Raw genomic sequence first — 19,035 nt, 5'->3', positions numbered from 1 at the left:
ACATAATTGTTTGTGTCTCTTCCCCCTGCCCCATCTCCAGCAGAATGATAACCTTCACCTGTCAGACAAGGTAAAAGTAATCATTTCTGCTGTATTCTTGGAGAGTTTCGGGCCTGTGCTCGTGTGTTCCGTAGGAGGTAATATGCTGTGATTATGTCTGCTGTGATTGGTTTGTACAGTGGATACTATGGGTTATTCTGAGCTCAGGGCCCAGCCTTCCTTGATTCTTTTTCCAGAATAAGTTTGTTACCCATTCATCTCCTAATACATGACATTTCACTTCTTATTAAGGGAGGTTTAGAATATCTAATGTCCCTTGAATTCATTTCTTACTAAGATTTCTTGAGTTAGCTATATACCAGTTGCTGTCTCCACTGCCATGCCTGTGCAAAGTTCCCAGGAGCCTGGATGATATTTGATTTTCAGTTTTTCTGCTCCTTTTATAATTTACTTCAATGATAATGCTAGATTTGGAATTCAGATTTAAAATGTGAATACTATCTTTATTTTAATATAATTTTTGTGTGCACAGAAACCATATAAGTAAAAAAGTGTAAGATTACATAGGTGATTATATTACAAAAGGGAGAAAAACTACTAGTGTCTGAATATTGCATTTTAGATAGAGTTTCAGGTATATATATGGTAAAGCTTTAAAGAAACCTATTTCTTAAACTGAGCAGCAGACCCACCTGAGGGAAGTGCTCTCTCCTCACAACCTTAGTATTTTTTGCCAAAAGGCCCAGATTTGAGTAAAGGGGAACGCCGTGAGCGCAGGATTCGGGCATAAGGGCTGCAGTCTGTGGAACTTTGGCAGGTGGGTGTTCGGGGAAGTAAGTTACGAAGAAACGGTTTCTTCCCTGGGGGCTGCTGGTTTGGTTGCTGGTTTTCCTGGTTGGCACCGAGGCGCTTTTTGGTCGAAGCCTGGCCTTGGAGTTTCAGTACAGTATGATACTGCTCCGCGATGCATGCTGCCTTCTTCCGAAGGTCCAGTTTTACTAGCGTCATATTATTCTGCAACTCAGCCAGCGTCTGATCCTAAGGAAGATGAACAGAGTTATAGAAAACATTTCTGTCTGATCTATTAGAGAAACTCAAGAAGGCAAGGTAATACACACTATAGTTAATAAAACTTCTTTTTACAAAGATTAGCTCTGTATGGTCAGAGCTTTAATTGAATGGTGTGTGTGTTGGGGGTGGGTATTGGTTTTTAAGACCCAAACAAATAGCACTGAATAGAAGGACCTTTTTCTAACACATCAGGTATATGAGCCTGAATTTTACTTAACCTCCAAGAACCTCAGTTCCTGGGTGGGTATCAAATTAGGATGTATTTTTTTACATTTCCATATATCTGGATGGAATCAGGGTGCATTTATTGATGACAGTGTCATAGGTTAATTGTTAGTGTTTTGTTTTACTATTGTATGTTACAGTTAAAGCATCTTGGATGAAATATGATAGTATCTCCCTCCCTAGGATAGTTATAACAGAAAAAGGTATAATTACTTAGCATAACGCCTTGTACTTAGTGAATGGTTACTTTGCAAGGAAGAGAAACTCCCCTCACTAAAAGATTAGCCTAAAAATCTTTTTTATCTTCCTCACATATACTCTGACATGGGCTGATGGGAGAAAGTGATATATATAGGCTGCCCCAACCTGTTTGATTAAGATGTCATCACAAGTGGCCAAGGCTTGGCGAAGTTTTCCTGCTCCAGTGTTGTGGCAACAGGCTCTTTCCGCTGACTGGAGAGACTCACCAAGTTTCTGAAGCTCTGTCCGCAGTAGCCTTATATTCTGAAAAAGGAAGAGTAGGAACCAAATTGTGGCCAAGACGTCACACCAAGTGACCTAAAGGAGTCAGAGAACCATCTGAAGAGAAGTAAAATTAGAAAGGCTAGCCATAAGAATGCAGTAGCCACTCTCCAGGATGGCACAGAAAGCATCTTGTCCTCATGTAAACCAGGGATACAGTGCTGGAAACTGTCTTAGGTGAGAGCTTTGGTAATGGAGAAAGCTAATTACCTTTTGGCCCTCCTCTAACTTCTTGTCCACATCAACGATGAAAGGCTTGGCTGAGGGTGGGGGTTCTAACATTTTCTGGTACTTCTGCAGCTCTGAAGGGAAGAAACAATAACCTCACATGTGTAGGCTTTCTAGCCTTGGACTTACCTCTTTAACTGAATTAACAGTAGTTTGCAAAAAACATAACAAGTGAGGCCATGTGCATCCTAGAATGAAAGGTCAGGGGGATGTAGCTTGGCAGTCAAGGAAATTATGTTGGAGTTGGCCCCAGAAGGCCTAAGTTTGAAGAACAGCTCTCCCTGAAATACTTCTGCTTGTGCCCTCTCTCCCTCTTCACCTTCAGTGGTGGAGTTTAGCTCTGCTTTGCATTGTTCCAGTTTAGCTTTAATCTCGTGGAGCTGTTGGGTGGAAACAGAAGCCAATCTTTGTGATCGCCGTAGGGACAGTTCAGACTCTGAGGGTTGATGGGCCACATGCTGCTGTCTGGCTTCCTCCAGGAGAGCTTCTAACTCTTTAATCCTCTCATCTCGCTCCTAAAGGGAAACAGAGAACACAATTCTGTTCAGAGTCAGACAAATCCTATAGCTATAGATGACTGAAGGATGAACAAAAATTTCCCTGTAAATTAGCATTTACACCATTTCTTGGCCAGTCAAACTCTAAATCAGTTCATCAAATATAGATTGACATAAAGCACTAAGGAGGCGAGAGAAAGGTGAATTACACATTCCGCCCCTACTTTATCTCAGGCAAGCTAGCGATGGGAATCTGAGCAGCTACTTGGGGCTGGTTCAGGGCAACTCACCTGAAGTTCTTCTTGGTAAAAACTTGTCAGTGACTCCTTGAGGATTGTTAGTTTGTCTTCATACAGTTCCTCTAGCAGTTCCTTTTGTGTGTCCAAATGTTCACTGTCAGAGGAGAAAAGAGAAGTCAGTGCAGATTCTGAGGAGTGAGCTTAGAAAGCAGATCTTGAGGCACTACTCCACCCTAGTCTCTACTCCCTACCCTATGGTCTCAGTGATCGAACAAGAGGGGTTACTTGGCTGGTACCTGCACCACTGTTCTCGTTGTTGCATCTGCTCCACCATCTCATTGCAAATTTCATCACGGAGCTGCATCTCCAGCTGCAACTTTTCCTGCCGTTCTTTCAAAAGCAGTGCTTTCATGGCTTCTACCACCTGTAGGAGCTCCTAGGAGGGACACACAGGTCAGAGGTCATCAGAAGTCCATGCCCTAAAAAGGTACAGGTCCACTTGGAACATAGCATGGAAAATGTATAGTCATCAAGCTGCTGCACCAAAGTTTTCCTGCATTCTTACCTCCTTCCCATATGTGGAGATGTCAACTTCACTTTCAATGTCATCACCAAGGCCTGGGTCAGTCTTAGCTCCAGTCTCTAAGCTGGGAGAAGCGCGCAGACTGTGTTCCTTGAGGAATGAATGTATCGATGGAAATCCCAGTTGCACAGGTGGAGCATGCACAAGCTAGTGAGGGGAAAAAAATCTTAACTGAATCCATTACTAGTTCCTAGTAGCTTTCTGAAGTACAGGTACCAGCCCAAAGTGAGCACAATCATCCCACCTATAGCTTCGCACCTGGCTAGCAATGGCTGAGAACTTGGCCACATGAAGGGTCTCATCATAGGTAGACGCACAGGGATTCACATTGACAATCATGCAGGAGCGGCCTCGGCCTGTGAAGAAGCCTTGAAACACTCGAGTCAGCTTGCTGTCACGGAAGGGAACCAGGTTCTGCTTTGACCTGGCAGGGAATTAAAGAGAATAGTGCTGTGAGCAGAGCTCTAGCCCCTGAGGAGATACTAGAACTAGCCCCTGTGATGATGAGGAAGTCTCTTAGCAAACTGCAGAGTGCCAGGCCATCTGGCTTGCAGTGAAAAGCTTACCGGTTCTGCTGGTTTTGGCGCAGAGCAGCAATACAGCGGCCCAGGGTATGCAGAGAAGTGTTAATGTTTCCTGCTTCCTTCAGCCGCTCGCCACTCTTTTGATCTTTGCAGCGCTCTGAGCCAGCGAGATCACAGAGTGATAACCTTGAGTGATGGACAGGATCTGACATTAGGACCCCACGTTATATGCTTTTTAGCCCCTTCATATAGTTCTAGGGAGGGGAGGACCTATGAAGAAACTCTGTACCCAAGGAAAGAGAACATGAATCTAATGGAAGTAATTCCTCTGAGGACTGTCTTGTCCCCTCCCCAACCACCATTTAAGGCCCCAAAGCCCAAATTTCTAAATGGAAAAACTTACTCGCTAATCTTGGGGATTATATCTCCTTCCCCCTGAAGGTGCAGGATCCGGATTGAGAAGATGCTATGACTAGAAGTTAAAAAAAAAATAAAAGTCACTGCATATCTTCTATGACCAGGTGGAGGACTAATGTTTTCTGAAACACAGTGAAAGGCTGACTCATTAACCTACGAACCTGCGGCTGGAGTTGTGGTTCAGGTGGGTGCTGGCAAAGCTCTGGTTTTTACGACCCACTTTCAGGAGCTTCCAGGCCTCCTCAGCATCCTGAACATGAATCCAATTGAGATCTGATGTAAAGATGAGCATACATAAGATGGGAGCACCTAACTCTTTTCCAAGTGTCTCCCAAGGTCCCCTCCATGGTTCATGCCAGCCACCGTGCTTTCCCATACCTTTTACGTAGGGATTGCCATTCTGATCCTCACACAGCCGCAGAGTCTGCCTCTTGCGCTGCTGGCTAGGCGGTTCTAACAGGTCATAAAGCAGTTCATTGTAGATCTCAAAGAAGGAGATCCAGATGGAGAAGCGAAGATCTGCAGGGACACTTACAGGGGCAGTGTCTGGTTGTGCCCATCGGTGACTCATTTCTGGGGAAAAAGCCAATGTCCAGAGCATCAACTCAAGGGTAATCCACCTCTCCTTTAGCCTGCAGGGGCCGCAGAAAGTGGAACACAGGTTACAACCTCTGATCTTTACCCTTGAGTTTTGGGGAGCAGAAAATGGGTTCCTACTGTTAATTGGCACAGAGCCCAGTCATGATACATACCATCCAGCTGGCTACTGCTGGGAAACTGGCTACTGGAGGAGAGCCCTGCAATGCCACTGTCAAAGCTGGTGCTGGTACCCATCCGGCTGTCAATGTAGACACTTTTCTTCAAGGAGGTGGACAGCTCCTCCTGGAGGGGTCCAGGGATAAGATAAGCACAAAACTTTCTGGAGGTTTGTCCCCTATCCCTGCCTCTGTGAACACCAACACTTTACCTCTTGGAGGCCTCCATTTAGTAGGGCCAGTTTCTTTAATTCCTCCTGCCGGATCTGCTTGCTGTCTAGCCACATTACCTCATTGGAGAACAAGGGCTTCAGATTAGGTGTTGGATGAAGCTGGCCTTGGAGGCTATTGAAGATCAGAGCCAGGGACCTGGGCAGGATCCCACCATCCTTGATGGTACCTGGAGGCATGCGAAAGATGGACAGTTGCAGCAAGCACTGTTCAACTCAGAGCATCAAAAGCCAAAGACAGTCAGCAGTTCTGTGAGGTCTAATACTCACCTTGAATTGTGTAGGTTTTCCCTGAGTTGGTGACTCCATATGTATAGATGAGCCAGTTCTGTCCTTTAAGTACATCCTTTACCATCTCCTTCACAGTCAGGTTGAAGAAAGATGCCTGTCCCACTTCTGGTCCAAAGATCTAGGGACAGACTCAATTTCTCAGAGGCCCATCCTTCATCTGGAGAAGGCAATGGCACCCCACTCCAGTATTCTTGCCTGGAAAATCCCATGGACGGAGGAGCCTGGTAGGCTGCAGTCCATGGGGTCGCTAGGAGTTGGACACAACTGACCAACTTCACTTTCATGTTTCACTTTCTTGCATTGGAGAAGGAAATGGCAACCCACTCCAGTATTCTTGCCTGGAGAATCCCAGGGACAGGGGAGCCTGGTGGGCTGCCATCTATGGGGTCACACAGAGTTGGACATGACTGAAGTGAGTTAGCAGCAGCAGCAGCATCCTTCATCTCCCACTTTTCCCTGTGTCGAGCCAGAAAATACATCCCTTCCTGGGTGGTTGGCTCTGGAGACTACTCAAGCAGCTGCTTCCTGAAGTGCTACCAGTTGCTGCCTAAATACTCTCTGCCAGTCCATCTTTCATCCAAATCAACAAATACTTACAGAATGCTATCCACTAAGTCCAATGCTGCACACAATATGGAGCAACGTAATGGTCACAAGCATGGGCTTGGTAGATAGATGAATCTAGATTCAAGTCCTAACTCTACCAATGACTAGCTACATGGCCTCAGGAACATATTCAACGAGTCACAATATCCTTACCAGGAAAATAGGAACAGTGATGATAGTAACAACAGAGTTGTTGGGAATTAATAGTACATGACAAACTCACAACACATAAGGGTCCCCAAAACTGTAGACATGCATATATAATGAACTCAGTCAAGTAAAATGTTTTCCTTCTGAAAAGGGAATAAAGTTGCCCCTACATGTTGGTCCCTTGTTTACAAATCAGTAACTCCATACCTGGGAAAAGGTGAATCTGTGGGTGGCCTGTCCAATTCCTCGTTCGTTGCTCTTCTGGGCAAAAGAGTCCTTGGGTGCCTGAAGGGCAAGGGTCTCCATATTCTCAATACAGACACAACCCTGAGATGGGGGAAAACAGTTGTCACAGAAGGAAACAATTCTGGGAACCTCTGCTGTACGTATCATTCCTTCTTTTAAATCCTCCCTCCTCAGAAACGTACCTGATCCTCCTGTCGTTCTAACTCCGAAGGTAACAAGGGCCTGACCCTCAGGTATACTTTCACCTTCTCTATACCATCTTCAGATGGAACCTGTTAGTAGAATTCCCAGTCAGAATCACAGATTAATCTCAGTTACTTCTGAGCAGATGGGCAAACACAACATAGTCTCTGGGAATCATGCTAACACTATCCCAATTAACTTCAGATGACTCTGTGCCATTACTCTGGTTCCATAATCATTCCAACCCACATGGAGGTTTTCAGTACTTAATCACCATTCCTTGTCTCTTCAGTATCCTGCAAACTTGGTGTATCACAGATTATCTACATCAGAAGTGGCTGACTGGTATGAAAAATCAGTGTGTGATATTCACAGTAGTGAAGCACTTTGCATGTGTGCTAAGCCACTTGTGTCCGACTCTGTGACACTATGAACCATAGCCCACCAGGTTCCTCTGTCCATGGAATTTTCATGTGCTCTGTCCAAGAATACTGGAGTGGGTTGCCATGCTCTCCTCCAGGGGATCTTCCCAGCCCAGGGATTGAACCCATGTCTCTTACGTCTCTTGCATTGGCAGGTGGGTTCTTTACCATTAGTGCCACCTAGGAAGGCCCAGTTAAGCATTTTGGAGGCAGACATACCTGAATTTGAGTCCCAGTTTCATCATTTAGTAACTATGAGATCTTAAATAATCACACCCACCACATTCATTTAACAAATATTTATAGACATCTACTCTGGCCTAGAAATTCTAAGAGGCTCTGGTAGCCCACAGTGAAAAATATTACCAAGGCTTCTGCTCTCATGAAACTTCTACAGAAGAGAAGACTTCTGAGTGGAGCTGTTCTCAACTACGGCCATTTCCCTTTCAAGAGACATTTAATAATGTTAGGACAGGTTTCCTGGTTGTCACAAATGGGAAGGAGCTACTGAATTCTAGTGGGTAGAGGCCAGGAATGCTGCTTAACATCTTAAATTGCACAGGATAGCCCCCTATAACAAAGAATTATCTGGCTCCAAACATCCATAATGCTGCACCTGAGAAACAGGTCAGCAGAAAGTTAGTTTCCTTAAATGGAAGGTACGGTTGATATTAAAACCTGAATGTACATTTCACCTACTTAATGGTGATATGACCTTGTGCAAATTAACTAAAATGTCTGGGCCTCATGGTGAAGGAGAGACAAGGACTGCCTTTCCTCATAGGATAAATTGAGAGTAAGCGTTCAGTTTCATTAATGCAACGCAATTAATAGCTTTCTTATGGACACACAACTGTACATTTTTTACTTATCATGCTCTTAATTTTGAGTTGACCTGTCAAACTCAAGAATTGCTGATTTTTTTTTTACCTCATGCTTCTCTGTATGGACAGCTAGTAGGCTGATTATATCACTTTCAGTCCCCAAGCCACTCCAACTCCTTTACCTGCTTGTCTTCCAGGGAGGTGGAGATGACAGAGCAGTCTGACAGCAGGTCCTTGCGTATAACAGATCCCAAATCTGCAGCTGTGGACTCAAACATGGGGGAGACTACGACCTCCTCATCGGACAGCAAGCCAGCTGGTGGAGAAAGGATGCCTTGCGACATGTCAGCAGGGGCAGTTTAGGTCTAAAAAGAGACAAGAGTGGGTAGGGAGGAGAACCTTAAGGGATAAAAGGGGCTGAAGAATTCAGCCTCTTTTCTAGGTAAGAAACAATTCCCTCGCCCCAGGACAACCTAGTCTCGCTGCCTGAATTCCTACTCCCTTCTCCTTTCAACTACCAGCAAACGGGAAAGAGAGAAAGAGTTAATCATTTAATCCAATCTGAGGCAGCATTTCGGACCGCGAACAGGAATGAACAGATATCTAACTCCGAAAATATAAGGCCAAGTTCCAAGTAGGGAGCCTCCCTCAGCCGTGTCAGAAGCCCTAGGCTCATTCTCTATACCTCGCTCCTAGGCCCACGGTGAGGACAGAATTATTAAGAAGAACAGAAATGGCGGCAGTTCCGCTTTCTGAACGCCTAATCTGCCAGAGCAAAGGTGCCCCAACTTGGCTCAAGTTCAGCCGCACACTTACCTAAAGACGCCACACTTCTACGGGACCGGCTCACTCACACCCCACAGCCGAAACTGGGCTTTCGGCAGCTTGAGAGAACAACCCCACCCACGAAGCGCACCTTTGTTTCTGATACAATGTTTTAAATTGCGCGCTGAGTTCGTTCGGCCAATCAGATAGCGAACCTTGCACCTACCAATCAGTGCAAGGGGGGCGGGCGAAACCCGGAAACGGTTTTCTTAGGCTTGACCTCTCTGCTCAAATGTGGGACGGGTTACCAACTGTTGGATTTTGGAGCTGGGTCAAGTGGAACTTCTGTTTATCAGTTTTTCTTGAACCCTAGGCATTTCTTTTCTAAGAAGCCTGAAGGAAATCCTAAGGCTTCAAGCCACCATTCTCTGTTCTTTCGCACATTCCTTCTCAGGAACTCACAAGAATACCTGATTTGGGGCGCTGGTTCATCCTAGGGTGGGGAGAGGGGACTACATTTCCCAGGACGCACCGCGAATAAACGCTGGAACTCTATCTCCCAGAATTCCTTGGGCTTCAATTCGGCCAGAAATCTTCCTTCGGGGGTTGGAGACGTCGGGGCCAAGATGGCGACGGGAACGGGCAGTAAGTATCTGCCTTGCTCTTGCGTAGAAGGTGTTTGTAGAACCAAGGCCAGGCAACAGATCTGTCACACTCTCAGGGAGTAGAAGCAATGATTTACCTGAGAGCCCAGAGCCATCAGAGACTTGGGCTCGAGCGGCGCTGTTAAGGCCAGCGGTTGGGGGTTGAGGGCCCAGAAGCGGGAAGTCTTACACTTCAGTAAGGCCGCGGAGTTTTTTTGTTTTTAGAATTTTTATTTATTGGCTGCGCTGGGTCTTCGTCGCTTTCCGTGGACTGTTCTCTAGTTGCCGCGAGGAATGCTCCTCTCTAGTTGTGGTGTGCAAGGCCACGGAGCTTTGAGAAAAGCAGCCCAAGAAAATTCTTGTATGTTTGTCAGCTCTGCGGGGTGAGAGGGAAAAAAGGTGCCTTAGAGGCTCCGGCTTGCGGACAGAGATGCTGTGAGCCATATGGAGTGGCCGGGGTCCCAAAGAGTCATTTTCTGATGAACATTTGTGAGGCCTGTACTCACAGAGAAATGGGGCATGTTAATCGTGAGCTTTTTCTGCCACTAGGGAAAAAATACATTTCGTGTATCTCAGCCATTTTCCTCTGTTTCAGGGACTGAGAAAGTCTTGTAGGCCTAACAGCTTGAGGGGAATGGGTGTAACTGAGAGAAGTAAACAAGTTTATGCTAAGAAGGAGGCGGGGCAGTAGCGGGGGTTGGCCGCTCGGAATCCTGGGAAATAAGGCCTGGGGTCCACTTTGGAATACAGCATTCTTTTTTTTTTGGTCAGGGCAGAGCGGGGAGGTTGGTGGTTGGCAGGATCATGGGACCCACGTCCCCTCTAGTGAAAAGGCAGACTTAACCACCGGACCACCAGGAAGTTCCTGGAATAAAGCATTCTTAAAACTGGGTTTTTTGGAAGAACTGCCCTAAATTAACTTGACTTTTTTTTTTTAATATGGTAGAGTAACCATGGCATTTACAGAAAAATGTTTTGCCAGATAATCAAGTGCAGTTCTCAAGCAATGAATAGGCACCATCCTAGTGGTGGTGTTTACTAGAGAGGTGAAAATCAAGATTTGGTGATAGTGGCTCACTTTGTCCTTACAGGTTAGGACATTTTTGTATTAGACTTTTAATCCTCCCTTTGGGACTTAGTGCCTCAGTGGTTGTCTCTAAATCTTTCCTTTCAGAACATAAGCTGCTGAGTACTGGCCCTACAGAGCCATGGTCCATCCGAGAGAAGCTTTGTTTAGCGTCTTCTGTCATGAGGAGTGGAGATCAAAATTGGTAAGGTATCTAGGATATCTGCTTCCTTGGGTATTAGAAACTGTTGTTTTTTTTTTCCTTCATGTAAATACCGGTGGATTCCAGTAGTTAACGTTTAAGCAGTATTTGGTTAACAGCCTTCTTGAGATGCAATTACATATCACAAAATTATATTCACAGAATTCCCAGTATATTCACAGAATTTAACTTAATTTATTAAAGTTATTAAAACTTATTAATATTTAATTTATTAAATTCACATAATTTAATATGTATCTGTAATAGGACCAATGCTAGAGTCTAATTTTACATTTTAAATACACTTGAAAGAAACCTCTTACCCCTTAAGGAATCACTCTACAAATCTCTTTGCCTCTCTAATATTTCTGCCTCCCTCACCAAACACTCATCTACTTTCTGTCTCTCTAGAGCTTATTCTGATCATTTCATATAGATGGAATCATATACTTTGTGGTACTCTGGGGCTGGCTTCTTTCACTTAGCATAATGCTTTCAGGGTTCATGCTGGAGTTTTTATCAGTACTTTATTCTTTGTTTTGATGAAATTGTAGTTCCTTGTATGGGTTTACCACGTTTTGTTCATTTGTTGATGAACATTTGAGTGGTTTTTACTTTGCTGAATATTAATGCTGCTGTGAACATTTGTGTACAAGCTTTTGTGCAGGCATGTTTTCATTTCTCTTGAAAGAGTGGAATTGCTGGATCATAGTTGAGTTCAGTCACTCAGTCGTGTCCGACTCTGCTACCCCATGGACTGCAGCACGCCAGGCTTCCCTGTCCATTACCAATTCCTGGAGTTTACTCAAACTCATGTCCATTGAGTTGGTGATACCATCCAACCATCTCATCCTCTGTTGTCCCCTTCTCCTGCCTTCAGTCTTTCCCAGCATCAGGTCTTTTCAAATGAGTCAGCTCTTCACATCAGGTGGCCAAAATATTGGAGTTTCAGTTTCAACATCAGTCCTTCCAGTGAATATTCAGGACTGATTTCCTTTAGAATGGACTGGTTTGATTTCCTTGCAGTCCAAGGGACTCTCAATGGATCATATTATAACTCTTATATTTATCTTTTTGAGGAACTGCTTTCAAACTAAAAAGTGGCCTCACCGTTTTACATTCCCACCAGCAATAAATGAGGGACCCAGTTTTTCTGCATGCTTGGCAAACATTTAGTCTTTTTGATTATAGCTGTACTGCTGAGTGTGAAATGGTATTGTATTGTGGTTTTAATTTGTATTTCTTTTAAGTACCAGAAAGTAGGACTGTGTGTGTTTTCCAGTCTTTTTTTCTACCAGGACATACTCTCATTTTTAACATTTGGTCTCCCCACCCCCGACTTTTTTTTTTTCTCTCCGTATCTAAAGTTACCTTTTAATTGTCTTAAGTGTTAAAATTACTTAATAAACAAATTTGCATTTATAGGGTTTATCTCTACTACTTTAACCATTCAAATGAGTTTATGAAAGCACCATTACTGATCACATGTAACACTTCAACAATTCTATATATTTTTCAAATAACTTTTCAAAGAGAAAACCAGAATACTCTAGGTAGCAGCTATTCTTGAGCTGGTAAACCCCAACAAAACAAAGCATGGTTATTTGCCGAATCTCAGATTGAACTTAAATATAACTCAACTATAAACTGAATTCATTTTTATACAAAATATTAATATCAAGTAAACTGGATTGAAATAGAATCCAATATGTATATTTTATTACAGTTTAGTTTAAGAACACTTAAGTAAAAGTTTGAAATTTTAAATTGTATTTATGTTTTGAGGAGGTTCTTAAGATATAAAGTTCAAAATTCAAAATGGTATACATCTGTATCTTATCTCCCAGGATTAGCAGTTCCTTGTGTGTTTCTCTGCCATTAAATTTTATACTTGAACAAATAAATATTTTCTTTTTTTCTCTCCTTTAAAAAAAAATCCTTTATTTATTTTTGGCTGTGCTGGGTCTTAGTTGCTGCGCACGGGCTTTCTCTAGTTGCTGCGAGCGGCGGCTACTCTTCCCTGGAGTGTGTGTTGTGGTGACTTCTTTTGTTGTAGTCTGGGCTCTGAAGGCAGGGCCTTCGTTGCCCCATGACATGTAGAATCTTTGCAGAGTGGGAATTGAACCTGTGTCCCCTGAATTGGCAGACACATTCTTAACCATTGGACCACCTTTTCTCTCTTTAAACACAAGTGGCTCTGGAGTAGGTAATGGCATCCATTACATGGATGGAGGAGCCTAATGAGCTCCATGGAGTTGGACACGACTGAGCACTCATGCACCCACGCAATGTATAGTATAATTTTTACTGCTGTGTAAAGCAAATAAAGATCTTTCTCAAACATAACTGGTTATATACTATACACCTTTTACTTTGGCACTGCTGCCTTTTTTTTTTCCTTCAACTTAGTATTATACCTTATAGATCATTGTATATCTTCATATGAATATCTAGGTCTTTTTAAAACAGCTGCATGATACTGTTTTATGGATATACCATAAGTTATTTAACTAGAACTTTGTTGATGGACATGTGCTAATAGAAATATAGTGTTGTATAGTTATTTGTGGATTTGTATCTTAGACAAACTGAAAGTGGAATTATTGATTCAAAGAAAATTTGTTAAGCATTTCAATTGCCCTACTCAGATTTGTTTCAGTTTATACTCCCATTGGTGATTTGTCATACCTATTTTTCTGTGCCTTGGCTCATAGAATGTGTTGTTATCTTCTGTTAAAAAGACACCTGTATTTCCTTTTCTGTAAATTGTCTATTCCCATTTTCCTGACTATTAGTCTTTCTCTTTAATTTTACTGGTAGGGTGGGGAGGGTGAAGGTGGCTCCTTATATATTAGGGAGATTAGCCATTTATCTACATCTTGGGGTACATTTTTTATAAACTAGTGTGCTGTTTGGCTTTATTTGATGTAGTGTTTTTACATTAAGGGTCTAAAATATAGTTTATTTATTAAAAGTTTTCTCTTAGAGCTCCTGGATTTTGTGACTTAATTAGAAAGTTCTTCCCTAGTCCAAGGTTATAAAATACTTTTCCTTTTTTTTCCCTAGTACTTCTGTGTACATTTAAAAAAATATTTAAATCTTGATTTGGAGGCTTTTCTTGATTTAAAGAAACTTTGTTATAAATCAGACTTTATTTTTTGCTGATAGTTGTCTACATAACAATGTTAAAGTGAATTTTTTTAATAAACGAACTCTGTGAAACCATTATCCCAACACAGAATTTAAAAAGTCGTATAAGTGCATCATAGCAGAAAATTGTCTTTTTTTCCCAGAAAATACTGTTATAAATATGTTCTGTATCACCACATATATTTCATAGTTACTTTTATGGGTGTAATATTTTCTTGAGAGGAAGTACCATAAGTTAAATGTGCTGTTACAGGCATTTAGGAAAAACCTAACTGTTCATCATTCTGATCAGCACACTTGTAGTTATCGCAGGGAGGATGTCGGTGCCTTCTTCCTGGTGCTTCTTTTGTTGAAATTATTTTCATATATTACATTCTTAAGAACTGTATTAGTAGATCAAAAGATAACTTTTGGGAGTCTGGAATATTGCTTCTCAAAAGACAGATATTTTCTAAAAGAACCAAAGAAAAAATTTCCCAAATGAACAGAAATGATACCTTAGTGTAGGTCCTCATACCTTCACTTCACTCAGGAAATACATCATGTAGGGAAACCGTTTATCAATGATATTTTCCCTCCAAAATGACTTTTCAGTAGCTGTGTCCTTTGCCATAGTCATGTATTCCAGAATGTTTCCCAGTAGCAGTTTTTTCTCCAGATTTTGTACTCTAAACCTTGAACTGTGGATGTATACCTTCTCTCTCTCTCTTTTTTTTTTTCAATTTAGTGTGTGATGCTTTTTTCATTTTGTAGGGTATCAGTTAGCAGAGCAATCAAGCCCTTTGCAGAACCTGGCCGCCCTCCAGACTGGTTCTCTCAAAAAGTAAGTTCCCAAGTACATGTTCTTTTAGAGCATTTTTTGGGATATAAAGTGGGTTCCCTTCCAGGTCCTGCCCACCCCCCACCTGCCCTTCCACCCCTGGTTTTTTTTTTTTTTTTTGTCTTTAAGTATCTTGCTCATTTGGGCTTCCCTGGTTGCTCTGTGGTAAAGAATCTGCCTGCCAATGTAGGAGATACGGGTTGGGCCCCCGGTTGGGAGGATCCCCTGGAGAAGGAAATGGCAACCCTCTCCAGTATTCTTGCCTGGGAAATCCCATGGACAGAGGAGCCTGGATGGGCTACAGTTCATCAGAGTTTGACAAAAGAGTTTAACACAACCTGGTAACTAAATGACAACAACATCTTGCTTATTTATTCTTATATTTGTTTCTTTTTTAAATTTTATTGAAGTATAGTTGATTTACAATGTGTTAATTTCTCCTCTCCACACCCTCCCCCTGATAACCACAAGTCTGTTCTCTGTATCTGGAAATCTGTTTCTGTTTCATACATATGTTCATTTGTATTGTAGTTTAGATTCTACGTATAAATGATATCATATGGTATTTGTCTTTCTCTTTCTGACTTACTTTGCTTAGTATGATCTCTGATTCTATCCATGTTGCTGCCAATGGCATTATTTCATTCTTTTTTATGATTGAGTAATAATTCCATTATGTGCATACATACACACTTCACTTTCTTTATCCATGCATCTGTCGACGGACATTTAGGTGGTTTTCATGTCTTGACTGTTGTAAGTAGTGCCGCTATGAACATAGAGGTGCATATATATTTTCAAATTATTGTTTTGTCCAGATATATGCCCCAGAGTGGGATTACTGGATCATATGGTAATTCTATTTTTTATATTTTGTGGAACCTCTATACTGTTTTCTATATTTACGTTTCCAACAATAGTGTTAAAGGGTTCTCATTTCTCCATACCCTCTCTAACATTTATTATTTGTAAACTTTTTAGTGATGGTCTTTCTGACCGCTGTGACCAGGTCCTGCCCTTTTAAATCACAAGGCTTTTGTACCATGAAGAGTAGTTGAGAATACTTTTCCTTTTTCTCAGTATTTGCCAATCCATCCATGTATGCTCACACTATTACAAACTATTCTTTTCAGTGTAGCATAGGAGTGAAAAACCCAGTCTTGTACATTAGACAGATCCGAGTTTAATATGATTTTACTTAAAACTTTGAACCATGATCCTTAGTTTTCTGATTTGTAGAATAGAGATAAAAGTTGATTCAAGCTTGTTTAAAAGATTTTGTTGAGATAATACCTAGAAAACATTTAGTTCAGTGCCATGTATATGGTAACTACTCAGTAGATATTAGATATAAATATTGGCTCTTAGCTTGTCTCTCCCCAATACACAAATTCCATGCCAGAATTTGTATTACATATTATACAAATACATATTTGTATTCTGTATTATGGTGTTGATTGTTTTGAACTGATTTGATTGCAAAGTAATTTGTCCTAAGCTACTCATACCTTAAATATAGCTCTCCTGTCTAAACCTTAGTGTATTATGTTGAAATTTTAAAAAGTCATCCGTTTTTAGGCTTGGTCATCATGTTTTCACTTTTTCCACAGCACTGTGCTTCCCAGTACTCAGAGCTTCTAGAGACCACGGAGACCCCAAAGTGAGTACAGGGCCAGGCATTTGAACCAAGTCTCTTTAGTGGAGAATATTTACTGTAGAAGTCTGCTTTTTTTTAAAACAAAGAAATTATTTATATTATGGTATGATAAAATTATAAAAATATAATAGTAATAATCTTTGGTTAGGTGGTGAAGATGCCTCAAAGAAAGCAAGTGGGAGTAGAAATAACGTTCTTCTTATTCAAGTCTGTATGTGTCTTTTAAAATTTTCCACAGACGGAAACGGGGTGAAAAGGGAGAAGTGGTAGAAACTGTTGAAGATGTCATTGTTCGGAAACTGACTGCTGAGCGAGTTGAGGAACTAAAGAAAGTGATAAAAGAAACCCAGGAAAAATATAGGTACATACCAGAGAGAATGCAAAATGGTTGGGAGAGACAAATGGGGCTACCTTACTCTAGTCAGAGATTTTTAAATAGATTAAAAAACCTAGTCTACCCACCTCTCATCCTACAGACGACTGAAAAGAGATGCAGAACTAATTCAAGCTGGGCACATGGACAGCAGATTGGATGAACTTTGCAATGACATTGCAATGTGGGTTATATTATTTTTCCGTCTATACTCCTTCTCTTTTTGCCCTCTTTACTCCTTATGTAATCTGGTTTATTTCCTACATCTGCTACCCCTTTAGACTTGAGAGATTTTTGGAAAGGGACAGCTGCAGAGTGGCCTGGAAGCTGGGAGGGGGTGGTGAGTCTTAGAAGGTAATGTGATAGAACATTTCACATGAGAACATAACTTAGTTCTAACTTAAAAGTGGCTCTAGTTTGCTGAGGTAAAGAACTGGTAGTTAGGTAATATACTCAAACTTCCCTATTTTGCTGATAAAGTTTGTGTGGGTTTTGTTTTTTTTTTTTCTTTTCCTTTAGGCTTTTCCTCTAAAAAGAGCTAGCCTGGCAAAAAAAATTTCCTTGTGAGGGCACTATGAACTGTGGAGGAGCTAGAGTCGGCTAGGATCTAACCCTTAATTTTCTCTTTAGGAAAAAGAAACTGGAGGAAGAGGAGGCTGAAGTAAAGAGGAAGGCTACAGATGCAGCATATCAGGGTAAGGTGAACCTAATGACTAGCAGTTGACTGTGCAGTACTGCATGTTGATGGCAGGCGGAAAATATTTGTTAACACAGAATCCACTAATTCCAATTTACTTGCACACTTTCCTTTGTCATCTTCTCTTTCATCAGAATAAAAGTGTCCCTTTGTGTCCAGGAAGAAGCTCTTAGAAAGTGAGCTCTATTCAGAACTCACTTGACCTTGTGTTCTTTTAAGTACAAAAGCCTGATGATAACCTACTGAACATAAACAAGGTTTTAGAAGTCAGATTCTGTAAAAAGACTGAGAATAGCTCAGTCACTGGATAAGGGGGGAACTTAAGCATTTATAACTCTAGGAATACATGCTCTGAACCAATAAGGTCTTTCCTTGTTTAAAGCAGAATCTCAAGTTGTTGTAGAGGATACTGAGGGATGTTTAAACTACTTTCCTACTCTAGGAACTTTTGGGGTATACGAATTTGCTCATAGGAAAAATTAGGCTAAAAACTTGCAAAGAAAGCTTTCTAATCTAGATTCTTAACACTGCTTTAGTAATACATCATCTCTATTTGTCTTTTGTTGTATAATAGCAGAGTCTAGTTTTATTTTTTTAATCTTGAAGACAGAAATCCTTCTTTTTTATGTTCTAGCCCGTCAAGCAGTAAAAACACCCCCTCGGAGGTTACCTACTGTGATGGTCCGCTCTCCTATAGATTCTGCCTCCCCTGGAGGTGATTATCCACTTGCGGACTTGACTGCAACCACTATGGAAGAGGCCGCCTCTGGGGTGAGTGTATTTCCATCCGCAGGAATTGATCAGCAAGGGGCAATAAGCCAGCTGAGAGCTGAGTAATGAGGAAACCACTTTTGGCTTAGAGACTGTTTCCTCTCTTGGTCTGAATGCTGAAGACTCATCATGTTCTGTGCTTTAGGATAAGAATGGACCTAAAAACCTTGAGCCTTTTGAACCGTTTTTAGAAATAGGTAAAAGACTAAGTTAAGGAATTACTTGTAAGTGTACTGGTCTTACGAAATTCTTGCTGAAATATAGGATGACTTCTTTGTAAATACAGTATTGGTAGTGGGTAAGGAGTTTATAAAAGGCAAGTTGGGTGGAAAGATTGAGTCATTTTGGGTTTGAGTGGGTGGAAGAGAAAAATTTGGGAGGGAGAAAGGTGTGATTAAGAGCAAGAGGGGTTGAGGGTTTCTGGGCAGTTCCGCTCAGGACTAATAAAGTAATAGTTAGATACACTAACCCATCCAGATTAGTAGGGAACCTTCCTGAGTTTGAGAAGTCAGATAAAGGTTCTCTGTTGTCTCTTAGGTAACCCCTGGGACTTTGCCGAGTACCCCAGTCACCTCGTTTCCTGGAATTCCTGACACCCTTCCTCCAGGCTCTGCACCCTTAGAAGCCCCCATGACCCCAGTAACAGATGATTCACCCCAGAAAAAGATGCTTGGACAGAAAGCAACTCCACCCCCTTCCCCTCTGCTGTCAGAGCTCTTGAAGAAGGGCAGCCTCCTGCCTACTAGCCCCAGACTGGTATGGAGACTTCTGTGGGTGTTTGAGAGCTGTGGTGATTTAGTAATTTGGAAGGGAGTGCCTGGGACCTAAAATATAACCTAAAATATACATGGAAAAAAAGTTCAAAAGAGGAAGAGAT

The 19,035-nt window shown here is 41.8% G+C and overlaps 2 protein-coding genes across 6 annotated transcripts in view; one reads left to right on the top strand and one right to left on the bottom strand.

Moving 5' to 3' along the window:
- Positions 1-544: 544 nt before the first annotated feature.
- Positions 545-8,903, bottom strand: KIF20A (kinesin family member 20A). Its single transcript, XM_068980816.1, has 19 exons — positions 8,830-8,903; positions 8,196-8,378; positions 6,767-6,856; positions 6,546-6,665; positions 5,562-5,700; positions 5,274-5,461; positions 5,059-5,188; positions 4,685-4,879; positions 4,468-4,579; positions 4,293-4,361; positions 3,932-4,075; positions 3,624-3,789; positions 3,348-3,512; positions 3,079-3,218; positions 2,834-2,936; positions 2,366-2,561; positions 2,029-2,120; positions 1,663-1,800; positions 545-1,038 (listed from the first exon to the last, which is right to left on the bottom strand). The coding sequence occupies exons 2-19, from the start codon at positions 8,355-8,357 to the stop codon at positions 721-723; spliced, it is 2,667 nt and encodes an 888-aa protein (XP_068836917.1). The 5' UTR covers positions 8,358-8,378; positions 8,830-8,903; the 3' UTR covers positions 545-720.
- A 499-nt stretch (positions 8,904-9,402) lies between these two features.
- Positions 9,403-19,035, top strand: part of BRD8 (bromodomain containing 8) — a 29,910-nt gene continuing 20,277 nt past the window's right edge. For 2 of the 5 annotated variants that reach the window (XM_068980932.1, XM_068980931.1), the window contains exons 1-9: positions 9,403-9,423; positions 10,597-10,693; positions 14,594-14,663; positions 16,271-16,320; positions 16,556-16,678; positions 16,794-16,874; positions 17,321-17,385; positions 18,022-18,158; positions 18,696-18,914. In XM_068980932.1, the coding sequence (XP_068837033.1) occupies positions 9,405-9,423; positions 10,597-10,693; positions 14,594-14,663; positions 16,271-16,320; positions 16,556-16,678; positions 16,794-16,874; positions 17,321-17,385; positions 18,022-18,158; positions 18,696-18,914 (861 nt within the window). In that variant the 5' untranslated portion in view covers positions 9,403-9,404. Of the gene's footprint in view, positions 9,424-10,596; positions 10,699-14,593; positions 14,664-16,270; positions 16,321-16,555; positions 16,679-16,793; positions 16,875-17,320; positions 17,386-18,021; positions 18,159-18,695; positions 18,915-19,035 lie in introns of those variants that run through there. The other 3 variants (XM_068980930.1, XM_068980933.1, XM_068980934.1) reach the window with 3 other exon arrangements.

Source organism: Capricornis sumatraensis, chromosome 9 (assembly GCF_032405125.1).
Source record: "Capricornis sumatraensis isolate serow.1 chromosome 9, serow.2, whole genome shotgun sequence".
In the NCBI taxonomy this organism is placed as follows: Eukaryota; Metazoa; Chordata; class Mammalia; order Artiodactyla; family Bovidae; genus Capricornis; species Capricornis sumatraensis.
Note: the sequence above shows the minus strand (reverse complement) of the source record. Positions and strands in the feature narration are given on the sequence as shown.

What these genes read in the sequence shown, in the direction of transcription:
- KIF20A (XM_068980816.1), bottom strand. Translation starts at nt 8,357, where the DNA reads ATGTCGCAAGGCATCCTTTCTCCACCAGCTGGCTTGCTGTCCGATGAG. An exon ending in CCTCCCTGGAAGACAAGCAG is followed by an intron (nt 6,857 to 8,195) that starts GTAAAGGAGTTG and finishes TTCTACTAACAG; the next exon opens with GTTCCATCTGAAGATGGTAT. An exon ending in GCTAAACTCCACCACTGAAG is followed by an intron (nt 2,121 to 2,365) that starts GTGAAGAGGGAG and finishes TCTTCCCTTCAG; the next exon opens with AGCTGCAGAAGTACCAGAAA.